The sequence below is a fragment of the Podarcis muralis genome, chromosome 1 (assembly GCF_964188315.1).
Source record: "Podarcis muralis chromosome 1, rPodMur119.hap1.1, whole genome shotgun sequence".
NCBI lineage: Eukaryota > Metazoa > Chordata > Lepidosauria > Squamata > Lacertidae > Podarcis > Podarcis muralis.
Genome location: NC_135655.1, coordinates 97,680,961 through 97,699,723, shown reverse-complemented (window position 1 = coordinate 97,699,723; position 18,763 = coordinate 97,680,961). Strand labels below are relative to the sequence as shown.

At 39.7% G+C, this 18,763-nt stretch overlaps 1 protein-coding gene across 1 annotated transcript in view; it reads left to right on the top strand.

Annotated features, from left to right (window-relative positions):
• Positions 1–902: 902 nt before the first annotated feature.
• LOC114584522 (von Willebrand factor D and EGF domain-containing protein-like) overlaps positions 903–18,763 on the top strand; it is a 193,440-nt gene continuing 175,579 nt past the window's right edge. The window contains exon 1 of the mRNA XM_077935769.1: positions 903–1,204. Within this exon, the coding sequence (XP_077791895.1) occupies positions 1,105–1,204 (100 nt within the window). The 5' untranslated portion in view covers positions 903–1,104. The remainder of the gene's footprint in view (positions 1,205–18,763) is intronic.

The window sequence follows — 18,763 nt, the reverse complement described above, 5'->3', positions numbered from 1 at the left end:
TTGGTGGTTTGCCTCCAGTCCCAAAATAACTTGGGCTGGCTGTACGTGCCTTAGATTTGTATAACAGCATTATAATTTCAGCAGTTTTCAGTTCCTTTCCTAATGATCCTTTTTCACAGTTGCCACACATTCGGTCAACATCTTCAATGATTGCACTACAACCCCAACAGTTCATTCCTGGTCAGTCAGTGTCAATTCAGACCTCATGAGAATAATGTATACGTGAAACACACACACACACACACACGAGAGAGAGAGAGAGAGAGAGAGAGAGAGAGAGAGAGCTGTCACTTGTATTTAAGCAACACATCCTTCTAATTATTCTAAAATGATCTTAGCGAATCATTTTAATAATATCTTCCTAATGCATCAAGATCAGCATTCTGTTTCCATTACAAGACAGCTACTCCAATGTAATATTTCCTTGTAATAATTCGTCAGCCAGTTTGTGAAGAGACAGTCATAGGAGAATGGAAGGTGCTCATTTACCTAGTGTGGCCCTATGGCTTTCTTTTGAAATTATTATAGTTGTAGCAAATCACAAAAGAAGTTACATTGCCCTGAGTAGTGACACTAACACTACAAATAAATGGGGGGTCATTCCTGAATGAACCTACTCTAAATACTGGGTAGAAGCGAAATATACGGTTTGGGTCCTTTAAAACACACACACACACACACACACACACACACACACACTATTTTGGCCTGATTAGGAGCACTTGGCTGACGACCCTACTTTTATTGAATTTGCCAGTGGATTTGTTGAAAATGTCAGCATCGTGGAACATGGCAACAACTGCTCCATTTGTGTATGTGTGTGTTTGCTGAAGGGTGTGTAAATTGTAGCAGCTGGACTGCTTGCAGCTGGACTGGGGATTGCATTCTTTGCCGATCAGGGCGTGTGCTTATAACTGGAGAAGGGGGATTCCTACTGGAAAAGTGGAAACTGGCAAAACAGTCAGTCCTACCTAGAACAGAAAGTTAAAGAAAAATGAGCACAAGCACAAAGGAGAGCTGATGCGTCTTCCTGCAATGCTCCAAGACTTCTAAAAAAGTTAATTCTTAACTGCAGACGTATGGCTACAATACCCTTGGGACAACATGCAGCAGCAGCCCTTCTGCCTCCACCTGCAATTCTTAGCTGCTTCAGCTCTTGCTTGGAGTTCCTTCTTGAGCTTTGGTCCTGGGGCAGCTGAACTAGGTAAGGATCCTAAGCTTTTAACACTTGGTCCTTTCTGGGGTGTGGGGAAGGCTGGTGGTAGGCTCAAAGAGGAATGAACTGGGAAGGATGAAGAGTTTGTCTATTGTGTGGGATTTACACCCAAACTCAGAAATTATGCAAAACAACAACAGCACATTTCTAGATCCCAAGTAAGTTGGAAGTAGAGTTAAATGTAATACTGTAGATTCTGGGGGATGCATGTCATCCGCTCACCGCTGTAACTTCGTTGTGATGTTTTTACATAAGCATCAGTCCTGCTTGTTTCAGTGGAATTTTCTTCCAAGAGTTGTTAGGCTTGAAGTATTAGTATATCTTGTTATTTCTCTTTGAAAGCATATAAATGAAACAAAACAGAAATCTTTGAGATATGCTTGTTAGAGGTGAGGTGGGGAGTTAAATACAGGAAAGTACTTAAATTGAGTAAATAAAAAACCCTTTAAAACAGGTCCTGCAAAAAGAAATGTTTTGGCTCTTTTTTAAAAAATGTAGTTGTCTTAATGGCTCACTTAGCAATATAAAATTTCAAGACAGGAAAGTAATTTTTGTGGTGGTGGTGGTAGCATTTGTAAATGAAATGCCTAATTATCCAATAACTGGATACAGATTTTAAATGCACAGAAAAGATGCTGCTGTTTAGAAGTATTGATATAATGGGCAGACAACAAAACAGAGTAGAATGCATAAGCTAACCGTGATACTTTGAGAGCATCTGTTTAACTGGTTGCATACTGCAAGGACAGCCAGAAGGTGAAAAAACACTTCCAATCATAGAGAGGGCATGGCATTTAAAAAGGTCACATTGCTGGAGGTCACATGTATGTGCTTGCAGGCAATTCACATGTGCATCATTAGCTGGATGGATCATTGTGCACACATAATTCTCTACCGTTATTCAGCTGCCAGTGCTGTGCATGTATTAACCTGATAGTTAAAGGCCCTTAGCACAGAGCAGGTGTTCAGGGATGGGAGTAGAGAGGACTCTGTGCAGTCTTCCATCTCTGCAAAGCAGCTGATCGGTGAAATCGAAGCATAAAAGGCTATGTGCGCCCACAGTTGGAATGGGGTACGCTAAGCAAATCTCCTTATTGCCGAATATATACTGCAGTATTTCAGAAAATAAGTTGCAAGCGCTGGACCTTCTGTTGATTTCAAAAGTGATCAATGGGCAGCATTTATTTAGCATATAGAGAAAGAGCTATCTAAAGCATCCTTCATTTGAATTTCAAAGGGTCACCCAGGAAGGTTTCCAGGGCTAAAAACAAGGCAAGCCACCTTATCTTCTTGATCTTCAAACAGTGTCTTTAATTTCTAAACCCCTTTGAAGGGTTGCCAGAGTATAAGTGGCTACTTATCTGATAGAAAAGACTTTGCACCAAGGGGAAATGACTTTTTAATTCCTGGAGGCAACTGATTTCCGTTTCAGGGGTTATAGCCAATGAAAGTAATATTTATAGACACTGGGACAGATGCAAATGATGGGAGAGGTGAGCATTATGAAAGAGTTATGAAACTGGCGATTGCCTTCCTTTTTTCATTTCTTGCTGAGTCTTCCACTCAAATGAAATTGCTTGGAAGGAGTTTGCATTGTGACAGATTGTGCTGTGACATTACGATGATATTAACAAAACCATATGCTGTTTGCTTTTATATTCTGGCGATAACAAATCTACTAATTCCACTGTGGATAGGGGAAAAGCAACCAAGTAGCTGTCTGCAGATGCCTCATTAAGGAGAAGAGAAAAATCTTAAGGAGTAGGAAATAACATTTTCTTTGTGATTTTCTCCATCAACATTTACAAGGCGAGGACTGAGTAATGATTAATGAAACTCTCATTATTTTCACGCTTTCATGTTTCCTTGTGCAAGAAGAAACATGAAAGGGTTACCAGCAGTAGCTGCTTTCTGTAGTTATTACTTGAATTAAGCACTATGCACAACCCAATAATAAAAGGTACTGGTGATTTTTATGTGTAGGTTGGAGATGTGACTCTAGGCAGAACCAAAGTACACTGAACCAAGCATGCAGGTCACTGTGCGCATGCACACATGCACACACACCATAAATGCCTTTGGGCCACTTCTGACTGCTGAGCCACAAGTAAGCAATTAACAGGAGAATGTGGGATCAGTGTCTGTCTTCCCCTCATTCTGAATTTCCCTTCCTTTCCTACTAGCTCTAAGGGAAAAACTACATCTTATGTTAATCACATGGTTTGCCACTAAGTGCAAAATTTCATCACTCAATAGCCATTTTGGAGGCCCTAGTCAGGATAATGACCCTGGCAAGGAGCAGGGGAGAGATTTAGTCCATTACCCCTCTCACACCTGTTATTTGCAAGGTAGCAAAGCTCCTTGGCTTTAGCCTCCTTCCAAATAGCATGGTCCAGTCTAAATAACAACAGGGACAAAGGATGAAAAAAAAAACCCATTTCCCATGTCAGAATCCTAATACTAATCTTGCCCCCCCCCTCCCCAATGCTGGCTACAAGTGAAAGAAAAATATGATTAACATAACATGCAATTTGGGGGTAGGTTGCCTTGTAATTAAGCATAATATTAGTCAAAACAAAAAAAATTCCTTCCAGTAGCACCTTAAAGACCAACTAAGTTAGGTCTTTAAGGTGCTACTGGAAGGAATTTTTTTTGTTTTGACTATGGCAGACCAACACGGCTACCTATCTGTAACTCATAATATTAGTGTTGGTGAATGCTGCCAACAGATTTCTCCTAAATTCAAAGTGAGTTTGGAAATTCCTCCTCAGACAAGAGTAGAGAAATTTCTGCGGTATTTTGTGTGGCATGATTGGGGTGGGCGGTAGTATTCCAGTCCCCTGCAATAAATAGATAAACGACAGAAAAATGGCATAAAGATAATGTTTTGACCATTTAATTCAATGGCAGGAGTATATTTGTGTAAAGACAAAAGCCACTATCCCCGCTTTCAGTGTCTCTCCCTTCTTGGTGTGCTCAATCTTATCCTTCTTCCATTCTTCAGCTCATGTGAGGGAGATAAATGATGCAGAGCCCTCAAAAATTCTACAGTACATATAGTGAAACTACTTTACTCAAAACTCTGCCATTGTTTAGAACTGCCATTTTCGTCTCAGTCTCACCCCCTTTTCCCTGCCATGCCACGGCAGTTGTTCAACCTGCCTTCATTTTTGCTGCCCTGTCCCAACCTGACTTCATGTAAATCCAGGATTGTGATGTGACACTACAAATCTTCCAATACGTGTTGCTTGATGACATTCTTACATTTTTATTATAAAGAGGCTAATATACAAATGGAAAGCTGATGGCTCTATTACCATATGACCACACTGCTGTTCAGGATACTCTCATTTAAAAGATCTTCAGGCTATATGTTGTGCAAATAACTTGAAGCTAAATACCAGAAACACACCCATTTCCTTCTTCAAATTTTAAAAACTAAATTGTATAATTAAATCGGTATTTTCTTGTTTTCTGATCTTTTAATACTTTCTGTTTTGGTTGAATGTTGTAAAACTTTATATATATATATATATTGGATTTAAGTGTGGCTTCTTCTTTTACTAAGAATTCAGTGGCATTCTTTCTTTTTCTCATTTTTTTTAAAAAAGAAAGATAGAAAACCATATGCTATTGTTAACCTTAATAACAACATATCTTTATATTCTTTCCAAAACTGTATTTTCATATCTTTGTGAGATGATTGGAACCAGGAAGATGTCCTGAAAGACAGATGCACCTTTTGGATTCCTCAGTGGAAATTGTAATTTTAAGAAGCAGTACCGGTTTAAAATGTATTGTTGCATTGTTTGTTGAACCTTGCCAACTGATTCAGGCTGCATACCACTACTGATAATGGAACAGCTTTCATAATAGGATTATATACCCTTGGTGGGTTTCTGAAATATAGGCCTGCAGCAAGGTTTCTCTTAGTTGAAGAGAGGGGAATCAGAGGATGTCGGACTCTACTCACAGCAGGGCTGAGGAACCTCAGGCCAGAGGCTGGATGTTGCTCTGCAGGCTTCCCTATCTGGCCAGTGTTAATCTCCCCAAGCCACACCTCTCACCATGCCCTTCATAAGTGCATTGGCCTGGCTGGAAGGTATTCTTGAACACAAGGTATTTACTTGCCTGGGTGGTGATAATGGCGTTGTTGTTTTTTTGTGAATGAATAAAACATCTGAATTTTCCATGGCTGAATTGTATGAAGAGTCACATGCGTTTCTGTACCCACTTTTGCTTCTGTTGCCACCCACCACTATTATCTGGCCCCGAGAGGGTTGCCCAGCAGGAAATGTGGCCTCTGGCTAAAAAAGGTTCCCCACTCAAGCATGGGCAACTCTTATAGGCAGCGGCGGTGAGAGCCGGTCTTTTGCAAACACAACTCCAAAGCTTTGTTGCATGCACAGAGCTACTGCTTTGGTTTCTGCCCACAATGCTCCTTGGCAAAATTGTCAATGGGCCACCAGCAGCCTCTTGTCTACTCAATATTGATGAATTCGTTACATGATTAAAAAGCATATAATTCTAAGCAACGGACAAATGCACGTTCTATTCTGAAAGGAGTTACACATACTGAGCTCTCATGTATGATTTAGTTGGAATTCCTGCATCACAGGGGATTGGACTAGATGACCCTCGGGGTAGCTTCCAACTTTATGGTTCTATGATTCTATGTGATTTTGTTTAAGGTAAACCTATTTCTGACGCATAGCTCTTTGACTAGTCCAACTTCCATTACTTTGTAATATTTTTTTTTATTAAATTTTCCAAAAAAACCCCACCATAAAATCTCCAATCATTCAATTTTCCACATCACATATTCCAACTTCCATTACTTTGATTGCTCTGTGACATCTTCTGAGAATCATGGGGGGAATAGTCCTAAAATGGGAGAAACAGAATGAATTGCCTAATATAATATCAACAGAATTGTAGGAAAGTGTATGACTTTTCTTGCTGTTTTTATGTTTATTCATTGATTGGCAGGTAAGTATATTCTACTCCCTTGTTAGGTACAGAGGGCAGCTTCTCTGGATTGGACAGCAAATTATCTGTAGGCTTCACTGATATGATGCATCTTACATGCTGGCAGGTGCATTTATATCATGATAGCCTCTTGACAGCTTCATTTGTTGGCAATCCCAATGCATGATCCCTTAGGTAATGTTAACATCTCATCAGTTCAGTGACTCTCAAAATCCTACTGTTCTTCTCATGATGTAGCAAACACTCACAACTTTGTTAGGGCATTTTTAAAAGTCCTACAAAATTTGGAATACATAGTGTCACTGCTTATAGATCAAAGTGCAATGTTTATTCTGAAATGGTGGCATCTTCCTAGTTTTGTGTGCTGTGTCATATTTGCAGGGGGATGAGATAAAAAGTGTCATATTTGCAGGGATGAGATAAAAAGCTACCATTTCAGATTTAAACTTAGTTTTGATCATTCAACAAGGGTACAGACTATTGAGAAAATTGGATGACATAGGTAAAAAAGTTGGATCATTTGTTATGGAATGACCCAGTACTAAGGAGGAAGAACGTGCTTTAAGCCTCCAACTTGTAGTGTGTTGTGAATGTAGTTGGGGTGCCCAAGTGGCAGCCCAATAGACAGACATCAAAGTGGCATTGGCAGAGAGCTGCTGAAGTAGCTGCCGGATTAATAGAATGACCTGTAATAGAAGGTGATGGGGAAGCTTCAAACCTCCATATACCATCACAATAGAAGCTATAAGCCACCTAGATAAGCTGGAGGAGCTAAGCTTTTTGCCCAACGAAGTGGGATGAAAGGAAACAAATAAGAAGTCAGTTAATCTACACTCTTTAGTCCTGGCTAAGTACATCTCGAGTGCACACTTCACATCTAATGTGTGCCAGGCCTTTTTCAATGAGAAGAGTTGGGACAAGACGTGAAGAGAATTGACTCTTGCTGAACATGGAATCTCAACAGAACTTTGGGTAGAAAGGAGAGGTCAGTTCTCAAAACGACCATGTTCTTATGGAAAATACAGATATGCTTTGCTACAGATAGAGCCCCCAACTCTGGCACTCTATGAGCAGATATAACAGCAATTAGAAAGAGAATTTTAAAGGACGAGAGTTTAAGTGACATTTTGCCCAAGGGTTCAAAGAGAGGCTTCTGCAGAGTTGAGAAAATAGTTCCTAGGAAGGAAAACGGTGAGCTACCAAGTGGACACTCTAGGACTGCACCATGAGGAAAGCACTTCAGCACCTGATAGTGAAAGAATAGATGATAGAGTTGCTGCCTGGAGGTTCAGTGTGTTGGGGCTTTTCTGTAGAAAGGCAAGTATGTGAGGAACTGTCAGCTTGCACACTGACATAGCTCTGCCTGAGGACCACTTCAGAAGTTTTCCAGCTGGCCTGGTATAGACATTGTGTAGAAGGAATGCAGAATGGTTGTAATTACTGGTTGAGAGAGGTGCAGTCTCTTCAAACAACTCCATTCAAAATCCTCGCAGTCAGACAAAGCCAACATGGATCTGAGTGAATGAGAGGGCCTTGGGAGAGCATGTCCTGGCAAAGCGGCAGTTGCTGGATGTGTGTGATGTTGCCAGGATAAAAGCTCCCAAATCCATGCCCGGCCAGAAGGAGCAATCAGCACCACCTGGGCCTTCTGTTTCCATATCTTATGCAGCACTTCCTGGAGAATAGATGTGGGTGGAAATGTGTAATGGAGACCAGGAAGTCAAGGGGACATGAGGGCACCCCAAAAATTCTGCCTGAGGGATTATGCCTATATCCCACATATATATTTGTGTTTGTGTATTCTGAGAGCGCAAGATCGACTGGGATATGTGAATAATGTGTCTTCACACATCAGCTGCTTATATAAACAAACCTCTCATATACTGATTTAAATAGTTTTATTGTGGGCTGGGAGGGGATTCTCTGCAAGCTTAAATTATGCCTATCCATATCCCATCACAATATCCATTGTCAATTAGCATATCTTGCTCTTGTTTACTTATTACTCTCATTTGCATGAGCATGTGGGCACTTCAGTTCATTAACACTTCAAACAATAGTACAGTATTAATTTTCTTTGTTTCAAAGCACCTTTACTCTCCCTGCCTGAGGGCTGAACTTGCACAGAGAATGTTCAACATCTCCTTAAATAACCACAATGTCAGTTTCCCAGAGGGGAGGATGGGGCAAAGAAGAAACTCCTCCAAACTTTTGAATATATATGAGAAAGAATATGGCTGTAGAGTGGTGGTGGTGGTGTTTTTAACAAACCCTAAATGTTATTTTTTAAAAAAACCAAACACATTTTGTGCCCCAGGGAGGTCAGTGGAGACTTCTTGTTTATTTCAGTGGCATCTGGCTATTGTTCTCAGTTCAAAGTTAAGCCTAGAATTGTGGGGAGACTTCCATTGCCACCCTCAAGCCTTGTCTTTGACTTACATATCTGCAACTGTCTATTTGTGTTCAGAGGAGGGGGGGGGGACAATCAGGAGGATATAACACATGGACACGAATGACACTTCTTTTAACAGTTCTCCAAATGGCTTTTTGAGCTTGAGAGCTTTTAAGGAGTACGGGTTGTGTGCCCCCACTCCCCAGTGTTTTCTGTGATGGAACTAGGGCAGAAGGTCAAAAATTGTATCCTTGAAACAAATTTTGAATTCTTAAAACCCAGTTCCAGGCATTCTGCCAGTAGAATGCCAGCTCATGCAGCCAAGCCTTTAGGTACTTTCGAAGTAGCTAATCTTAGAGAGAAAGGGGACATTTCTCTTCCCTAACTATAATTCAGCCCCAAAGCCAAACCTATTGATATTCTGGATCACATTAGTCATGACAAATCATCACAGTAAAAACATTGTTTCATTGCCCCTGAGGTACTGAGAGATAATTTAACTATGTATTTTCATGACTTAATTCATAATATTTGTAATAGGGTTGAGAAAGGATGAGCCTCTGTTTCTCCTTTCTTTTTCTGGATGTCTCCTTGCGTCCATAATGGAGCTAGTCACTCCAGCTGAGGGCTGTGTGAAGACTGTGATGTTAAGCACAACAGAAGTAATGCATGCTTGGGCCACCTTACTGATTTCAACGAAAGGGGCAGCTGTACATTCATAAATTAAAGCTGGCGAAGGGCTATCCCTGATACTGAAATGAATGTCAAAGCACATGCATGTATCAGATCCCCATTGCCACAAAGAGAGCTGTAGTTCAGTCGTAGAACATATGCAATGCCTACAAAAGTTGCCGGGTTCAGTACACCACAACTTCCAAGTCAGACTGAGACACACCACTCTCTGAAAACCTGCTGAACCACAGCCAGTCACTGTAGACCATCTAAGCTGACAGAACCATTGGTCTGATTTCCTATGTTGCCGAGTCTCTGGATCAGCATGAATGGGTACAGCCTGCACAACTTATATATTGTTATTATTATATATTTCATTTATCAGTTGCTTTTTACAGTAAAAATATATATGTGACTTGACAACACAACCAGAGAAAAATTTAAAACTCTGACAATACAAAATCCATAAAATGTTCAGACGACAGCACATTATTAAGGACTAAGTCCTACCTGCTTTATCACACTACAATAATCTTACTTTGTTATTATTATCTTAAAACCCCATTTGCCCAAGGTGCTGAAGGCAGCAGATGCAATTCTTCCCATTTTATCCTCCCAACAACCCTGTGAGTTAGGGTAGGCTGAGAGACTATGACTGGCCCAAGATCACCCAGTGAGATTTGTGGCTGAGTTGCTCTCCTAGTACTTATGTGCATGCACACGAAAGCTTATACCCAGAACAAACTTAGTGGGTCTCTAAGGTGCTACTGGACTATTTTTTTATTTCGACTGTGTCAGACCAACACGGCTACCTACCTGAACCTAACCACTACAGTACACCACAATGGCTCTACCAAGACATACCAAGCCAAATGCCATTTCAGAGCATTGTGTGATAGCCAATCAAGCTCAATGGATTTCCTACTTTGGCCACTTGCCTGGAACTACACAAAGAGGTGGGTTGTTAGTCACTGGACAAGGTACAACTTCCCCTCCCCAATGCTTGGCAGTGATAGACTTGGTGGATCACAAGCTCTGCAGGTGTAGTACATATATATGCAGGGGAAGAGCTTGCCCTGTGTTCTTCAAGTGTATCAATATGCATGTTTAGTTACTTTTTTTTCACATCGTCTAATTCATTTTTTACCAACTTGTATAAAACTGTTGTTTTTAATAAACCCAGCAGGAAGAAATCAGGAATACACTTGGGGTAAATATAATATATCATTCCATAATTTATACTGTATTCAAGTGCTCAGTGTTTTCTCAGGAAACGTTTAAGCCTTCCCTAGTTGCCCCAGCTAGAAAATGAAAATTCACAGATTGAAATTTATTCAACAGCAGATGTTCTAATAATTATTGTTGAATCAAAAAGTGCTAAATAGTTCCCCATTTCCTTGGGCAAAAATCTCAAATCATTATACCAATTTAACAGCATGATGTAATGAGTCTGAGATGCAACCCCCCAAAGCACCTAATTTCAATGCTTTTCCATTCATCTCCTATAATACTGTTTTCAGTAATAAATAATTCTTTCCTGTCCATAGAATTTGATTCTGAAAGGCGCAGGGCCACCTGCCTTGCTTATGGTGGAGAAACTGAAATCTGTAGTTGGAATTAAATACAATACAATAATGTCACCTAGAAATGAAACCTATTCACACCACATGTTGTGTGTGATGGAGCACTTGGAAAGGGGAAAGGGATGTGGCCAATTTGGTGGCAGTCTGCATCAATAGCAGTAGAGTCATAGTGCGTAACCTTGGATTTTAAATCATGTTGAGAATTTAAAATGAAAATCAGAAAGGCAGTAATGGCACCAAAACCACGAGTTGCATAGGAAGCTGCCTTATACCAACCAATAGCTCAGTATTGTCTATGCTGACTGACAAGGATTCTCCAGGGGTTCAGACAGCGATCTCTCCATCCCCACCTGGAGATGACAAGGGATCTTCTCCCTGCAAATCAGATACTCCACCACTGAGCTGTAGTCTGTCTCCAAACATCCTCCTCTAAAGAGAAGGTCTCTTTCTGTCCATGGACAGGACTCTTTTCCTGTGGAGGCTCTCACCCCACTAACTGGATGCTCCTGCAGGTGGAAGATAGAGAAGTGATTTTCACACATCTCCTTTCCTGTATAATCCTATGTACAAACCTCCCCTCCTGCCCACCCGGCATCGTGGAGGGCTGTTTGATCCCTCAACATCAGTTTTTTGGGGGTATGGGGGATGCTCAATCTGCTGGATTCCTCTGTCATCTAGGACTTAATCTACTGCTGAGAATTCTTCTTCCACCAATGGTGTAGGTGCCATTGGAATGGTTGGGTGAAAGACAGGGAGGCCAACAGTAGGGGAACTGGAGCTAATGATTGGCAAAGACACCTAATTCTAGTTTTGTCCCTATCCTCCTTGCTGAGTTTTACAATGGCAACACTGAAACTAAGAAAGAGGAAGCCAACAGCTGGTGTCACTCCCTGAGCTGGTTTGTAAGTAAGAAGGCAGGAGTTGGTTGGGCAATTCCTTGTTCGACCTAATGGTCGAACCTCCACAATCCACTTGTCCATTCACAGCAGCAGACTGAGAATAGGTAAAGTTCTCTATTAATTCTCTTCTTGTTCTCTCATCTCACTCACTTCAATTTTCCTCAGAATGCTCCATTATCTAGACCAAGTGTCCTAAATTACCTATACTCCTATAAATCTGGCAACTTGAGCTAGTTTCTGGGCCAGCTATACTAGACTGACAACAACTTGTCTTTTGGTGGGAATAGAATCAGGAGTTGCTAAGGGAATAAGTATCCCTAACACCAGACTAAATTCTTCTGTCATCCCTTGTACTTTATTCCTCAAACATGAAAAATAGGTTCAGGTGTATGCGCTGAACAAGTGTGGTAACCATTGCTTGATGGTACAGTCATAGTCTGTATCTTTTAAAGTTGCAATTTCTTTTGATGGTGAACACAGAGACAGACCTATTTTTATTCTTTCTCCATTATTAAAATATATTTGAAGTGTTTGGTTAAAGTCTCCTTTTTGACTTCACTGAATTATCAAATTACCCTATTACTATCTGATTTATTTTAATAAAATGGATATGTGAAATAAATTTGCCGTGTATTATAGGAAGCAAAGGCCCTGGCTTAAGGTCTATTACATAAAAATTCAATTTAATTCAAAAACTTCCCTGAATTATTAAAACACCCACTTTCTGTCCAATGACAACTAAGATATTTTGGCTTTAAAGAAATGTTGTGGAGCTACCTTTCATCACCACAATATCCACATTAGCAGACAAATACCTACTTCTGCCAATTTTCTAGACCCATTTGATGTTGAGACATGTGGCATCCATTTCACCAATTGAGGAAAACAATAAATTTCTGGTAGAAGGTTAAAAATGTAAATCAGACTTCTGCAAACTCCCCAATGACAGTGATTCAGTATCCTCATCATTACCCTAAAATATATTAATCTTAAACAATATATGTAGCTCCACTGAATCCAATGATATAGTATCTCTGTAGTATGTCACCCTATGGAAGCTGACTGTCTTCTTAGGCATTAAGAGCACTCATCTGCAAATAAGTCCCACTAATAAGATTTCTGCATAATAACACATAGTATTACACTGTAATTCTGCTAAAACAACAAATAAACCACATTGTTACTTTCAGCCAAAAACTTTTACCTCACCCTGAATATTTAGAATGCTGGTCAAAGGGGAAGCAAATCTCTATTTTTCTTCTGTTTTCAAGAATTACCATTTATTTGGGAGAAAATCTAAAAGCGTAAAGAGTAATAATTTGAATGATTGCAAATGAACATATTTTTTAGCCAGTTGTTCATGCTGTGCAGTCATTTTCACTGCACAGACTAATATTGCCAGTCTTGTGTAATTTAGACCCCCCCCTCTCTCTCTCTCTCTCTCACACACACACACACACCAGAGACAAATCTATAATATGGCTCATATATCAAGATTAATAAAAATGACAAGAATAAGTTATTTGTCAACTAATGTCAATTCCTTGGTTTTTTGTTATAGCTTCTGTTGAACAAAATATATTGCACTTGAACTCTGCATTCATTCGTGACAATGAAAGCTACCACAGGGTTGTTTTAATTATGTGCTGTTGTTTTTAAAGGAAGCCTAACATTTATTTATTTATTTGAGGAAAACATACCCTCAATTGCAAGCTTTCTGTATAATTTATATAACTCTGAAGTGATCCATCATTTGTTCATTGGACTACATTTCTCTTAAGAAACATAATACATAAATAAATAACACTACCACTCTGACACTGCGAAACAGGGCGAGCGAGGGGGGAAAGTTATATCCAAGACTGACACAAGCCTGTCTGGTTAAGATCTCTGAAGGTGGGAGGGGAAGCTATGGCTCAATGGTAGAGCATCTACTTTGCATGCAGAAGATCCCAGGTTCAGTCCCCAGGTAGGGCTGCACAGCCATTGCTAGTCAATGTACTCAGCATTGGTTGCAAGGAAAAAATAGGTATAAAAGGAGAATTCCTGGGACAATTACTCTTTGGTGAGGCAACCCAAGCAGAGATTTAAAATAACAAAATAGGCAGCCAGGTGAACCAATGGTCTGATTTAGACCACAGGAAGCTACTTTATGTACACACTTTTTTTTTTTTTTGGTTTAGTATGGCCTTTGGCATAAATGTTAGTTAGTTCCTCTCTCTCTCTCTCTCCCCCTCTCTCCCTCTCTCTCTCTCTCTCTCTCTCTCTCTCTTTCTGATCTTTTGTTATTTTAAATTTTGTGTGTGTGGTCCACTTGAGTGGTTCAGCTCTGAAGTAGGAAAAATGGAATACTTTAAAAATAGAATAGTTATGCACTTGTAGCATGCTGATAAGTTTCCAATTTTGGCCGCAAAATTTAAGGAAAGCTGTACATGGAGTGAGTCAGCTTTCTTTTGGATGTAGTAGCAATCAAGTCTGAAGAATATCCTCGATACTTGAGCAGTTGAGACTAAACCCTAGTTCTGGGGATCTTACCTGGCTTCCCAAAACCCCACTGATTCTGGCTGTGGTGGCAAAATAATAGTTATAAGGATGATGTAGGTAGAGCACTGTGCTCAGGCAGAGCCTTGCCTACTAATGTGGATGCTACTGTATTTGCATTTCCCAAATCATCAAAATGATCATTTTATGCATGGAGGGGGGCCCACAACCTACCTCCCCAGATAAATCAGCTGATAAGGTAGGACTCTGTGTCTGTGCTTTAGGGTTGCATTGTTAGTCCTGCTTAGAGTAGACCCATTGACAGCAATGGAACTTCAGTCAGTCTTGACTAATCTGAGTCCTATGGATTACAACAGATCTACTCTACGCACAAGTGTGTCTGGATGCAACTCTGAAAAAATTATTTGCAAATAATAAATATCTACAGTACACTTGGGAATACAACAGAATAAAACAGAGCACTGTGAGTCCACATTCACAATGACCTCTACACAACTGCAGAGAAGCAACTATAAATCCAGTTTAATTTATTCACAGAAAGGGTCTACAAATCAGACATTTTAAAGTTACTAGGATATTTATTCTCAGATGGCTAGGGAACATGAAAAATATGCTAAGAACAGTCCACTTACTCATGTTAATATGGCAAAATAGGCAATGGTTATCAAGATGGAGTATATAATGCAAGTACATAGAGTGCATTCGGTGGTAACTAAACTTAGGAGAGAGAAAATGAAGTTCTGTATCTTGATTTGGCCTGAGCAGCCAAGGCAGCCACATCCCAACCAGTGAACCTCCATGTATAGAAAGCTCTTCCTGAGTGGGGAAACCTTCACTGTTTGTACCAAGTGGTGTTTTGGGATGGTCACCAACATCCCTAATTTAATCCTACTCCTTATCCCTCACTGATCTACCAAGCCAAATGCAGTTTCACATCATTGTTGTTTAGAAGAGGGAATTTCAGCAGGTGCAGCTTGTCATGCAAGCTAAAATTTTCTCTTCTGGAACTCTGTTTTCTTTTTTCCATCATGCCACCCAACTAGCTAGCAAGGCAGGACATTTCCTGGATCTTATAGCATGGGAAGAATTGGGAAAGCAATCTTAGGTAAATTTCTCTGCCTTTCTTCATAGAAAGACAGAGAAATTTACCTCAAGATTAAAGTAATACATTCTTAAACTAGCTCAGCTTGGCATCTTCCCTTTCCCCTTTCATTCATCTTCCAGGACGAAATTATTTATGCACTTTCTCTTTTCTTTACAGGAGCAATGATTAAATTAAAATGAGCAAGACAAGACACAATAGCCTCGCCTTGTTTGACAGGAGCTAATAAGGACAGGAAGCAAATTAAATGCACAGTAAGATTATTAGGAAAGGTTTAAAATGGCAGGTCCAGTTAAGGAAGTTGCCCCCACAGCTATTACAGCTTTATTAATGCTTTAAATGCAACAAATAAATATAGTCACAAGTGGCTTCTTTTGAAGCTACTGTGACTTAGGTGAAAAGGGCACTCTGACCTTCGGAGCCTCTTGGACTGAGGTAGAGCAAATGTTAGATGTATTTCCCATTGCCTCTTCTCCATTTATGAGTGCCCCTTGCTTTAAACACATTAGAACTGTAATCAAGCATAATATTTGCTCCCAAAGCCTTCAAGCAATCAAATGTAAAATAATGCTGGGTGATTACAGAAAGCAATTTCCACGCCTTGTATAGAGCTTGAGTTTCCCAGGGTGGCGATTAGCGTGGGGGGGGGGGTGTATAATGGGCCAATGTACACTACTAAAAGAAATATTTCTTCAAGCAGCAGTCTTGGCAGATTAATTCTGGGAAGAAGAGGAAGAAGGAAAAACCCACACACCGAGAAACAGTGTTAAGAATGTCTAGATACTTGATATTTCTGATGATCTCACTTTCTTGCTAGCCATTTGATTCTTAGTGAAATCTTCCAGAGATAGGCAGCCAGATGTACACAGGCCTGTTTCCCAGCTGATAAAAGTTAGCAGAACTATGATTGAATTGTTACACAAGCTTGCCCTTCTTGCACAGCATTCCAGAGATTTCATTTCTCCGCTACCTCCCTGAAGAGTAAAAAGTGATGTCATAGCTGAAGATCAGAAACAGATCACAAAAGGGGTGTTCCTGATGCTTAACTTTCTCCAGAAAAAAAAGGCATACACACATATACATACCTAAATCCTTTATTATCTTTTAGTAGGCATTTCGATAATGCAGTTGGTGTAAAGACCCATTGAGTTGCTCATTATATCTTAAAGGGTGATTTACACATAATTTTGCAACCACACACAAGGTTATAATCACAAAATGACAACGGCCACTCAGGACATTGTAAATAACTTACACTCCATCAAATTGCTTCATCTTTCTGAGGGGTGCGTGGATTTCGGCCAGGTGAGACCAAAGTCTCTTCTACTCTAGGGCAGTTTTGTTTCATATATGACCAGCTGCAAAAGTGGTCCTTTCAAAGGGGTGGACTGGATATGTATGCCTCTCTAAAATGCACCTCAGAGAACACATAAGCTTCCATGACAACTCCTGAACAAATGAAGTCTCTTCCTTCAAAACACAGAGCAAATGTGGAGGGCCCTTTACAAAATCAGGAATCATTGTGGAGGTCCCAACTTGCATACCTTTTGATGTGTAGGGAGGAGGGTATGCACACTTGGCCGTCATGTGACAGCTGCTAGCACTAACTGAGCTAAGGCTTGATGAATTGCCTTTGTGCACCAGTAGAAAGTAATAGGGGGAAACTCCAAAAAAAAAAAAAAAAAAAAAAGAGGCAGAGAAAGGCTGCAAACTATTGGCATTTAGAATTCTCCCAGGAATCACAAATGCTCAGGGAAAGAGAACCATTTGGTATGCAAATTTCATTTTGTGCTGGTTTGCATTAGAATATGCTAGATTTAACATTTTCCAAAAATAGTGTTAAAATAATAATAATAAAACCTACCATTCTTAGGATGGACAGGTTTGTTTTGCTTGAACTAAACAACAACAACAAAAAAAAACCCTAATAAACAAAGTCAGAAATTCTCAATGCTTTCTATGCTAATGCCACAATATATTTATTTATTCACTGTCATCTTACAAAGTGCTTACTCTTCTCATTTTTATCAGCTGAGTAGCGCTTTGGGAATTAATGTAAGGTTATCTCCAAGAGATACAGTGAATTCAGGTATTGAGAGTCAAATTCTCAGTAGACAGTAACTTAAATCGAGCGCATATAAACCAACCACAGAGAGAATAATAGCACGAGCAAATCCAAATTCATGAATATCTGTATGCTGCGGCCTATTCATAGATGCCAGAAATATGTGTCTGAACAACAGAAAAGCATAGAGAGCAAAGAATGGCTTTTCCTTGGAGAAACACCTTTATCTGACTCCTTTAGGAGATATTAGTTTCTTTTTTTGAATTTCATGGCATGTGAATTTTAAAAATATAATGATGAATATTTCAGATTTGAAATGATTTAGTGATTAATTGTCGGTAGTAGGTGATATTCTATGTTAGTCTTACATAGAGTAGACCCAAAGAAAACAATGGACTTCGCAGGATAGGATTGGACCCAATACTTTTATTATATGAATCACACTGTTTTGAGAGGGACAGAAAATGCTTTTTTTTAAGCTACAATGCAAAGTGTTTAAATGTAGTAAAAATAAATTAAAATTTAGCTTTAAAGGAATTGATTTAATCATGCATAACAGCAATGAGGCCCATATGGTATTGGCCTTACTGGTATTAAGGAGGGTAAATTGGAAACTGTTGTTGTTAATTGAATTTATATACTTCCCTATACCCGGAGGTCTCAGGGCGGTTGACAGAAAAAAATCAGTATATATAACCACAAAATATATAATCAAAATAAAACAACAGCCCAATAAGCCCTCCATGCTTTGTGTTACCTAGTAACTTCTCATTAATTATGTTCATAGAAAAGTCACATATTACCAATGCTGTTGAAAGCTAGTAGCATTTCTTATACAGGCAGGGAAAATAAGGAAGAAGTGTCCAAGTGCACAAGAACATTGTGGTTGGCAGTAATTGTCACTGTTAGTACTACTATTGTGTGACCTACTCCAGCAGTTCAGCCAGGCAGGTTACGGTACTTCCAGAGAAGACAGTGTGATTCAGTTCAAAGAAACAACATATTCTTTATTTATCATCTCTTCTTCACACAGTGCTGGCCTCTGTGAGAGCGCGGAGCCCAAAAGCAGGATGTCCCAATTTAATCAAGACAGTTGGGGGATATGAGTCCTATACACTCACTGCTCAGGACACTATTATTGAGCCCATCGCATTTTGAATGAGGTTTTTCTTCAGGGGCACTCTCAGTATCAAACTATATTACAAACCATTTGCAATATGTATTTGTAATATGATTACAAACCATATTAATGAAATTTACAAAGAAAACTTGAAGAGGAACAAAACAGACCAGCAGAATAATCCTGTGGAGGGGTGGGAGAGGAAGCAGGGAGACACCACCAA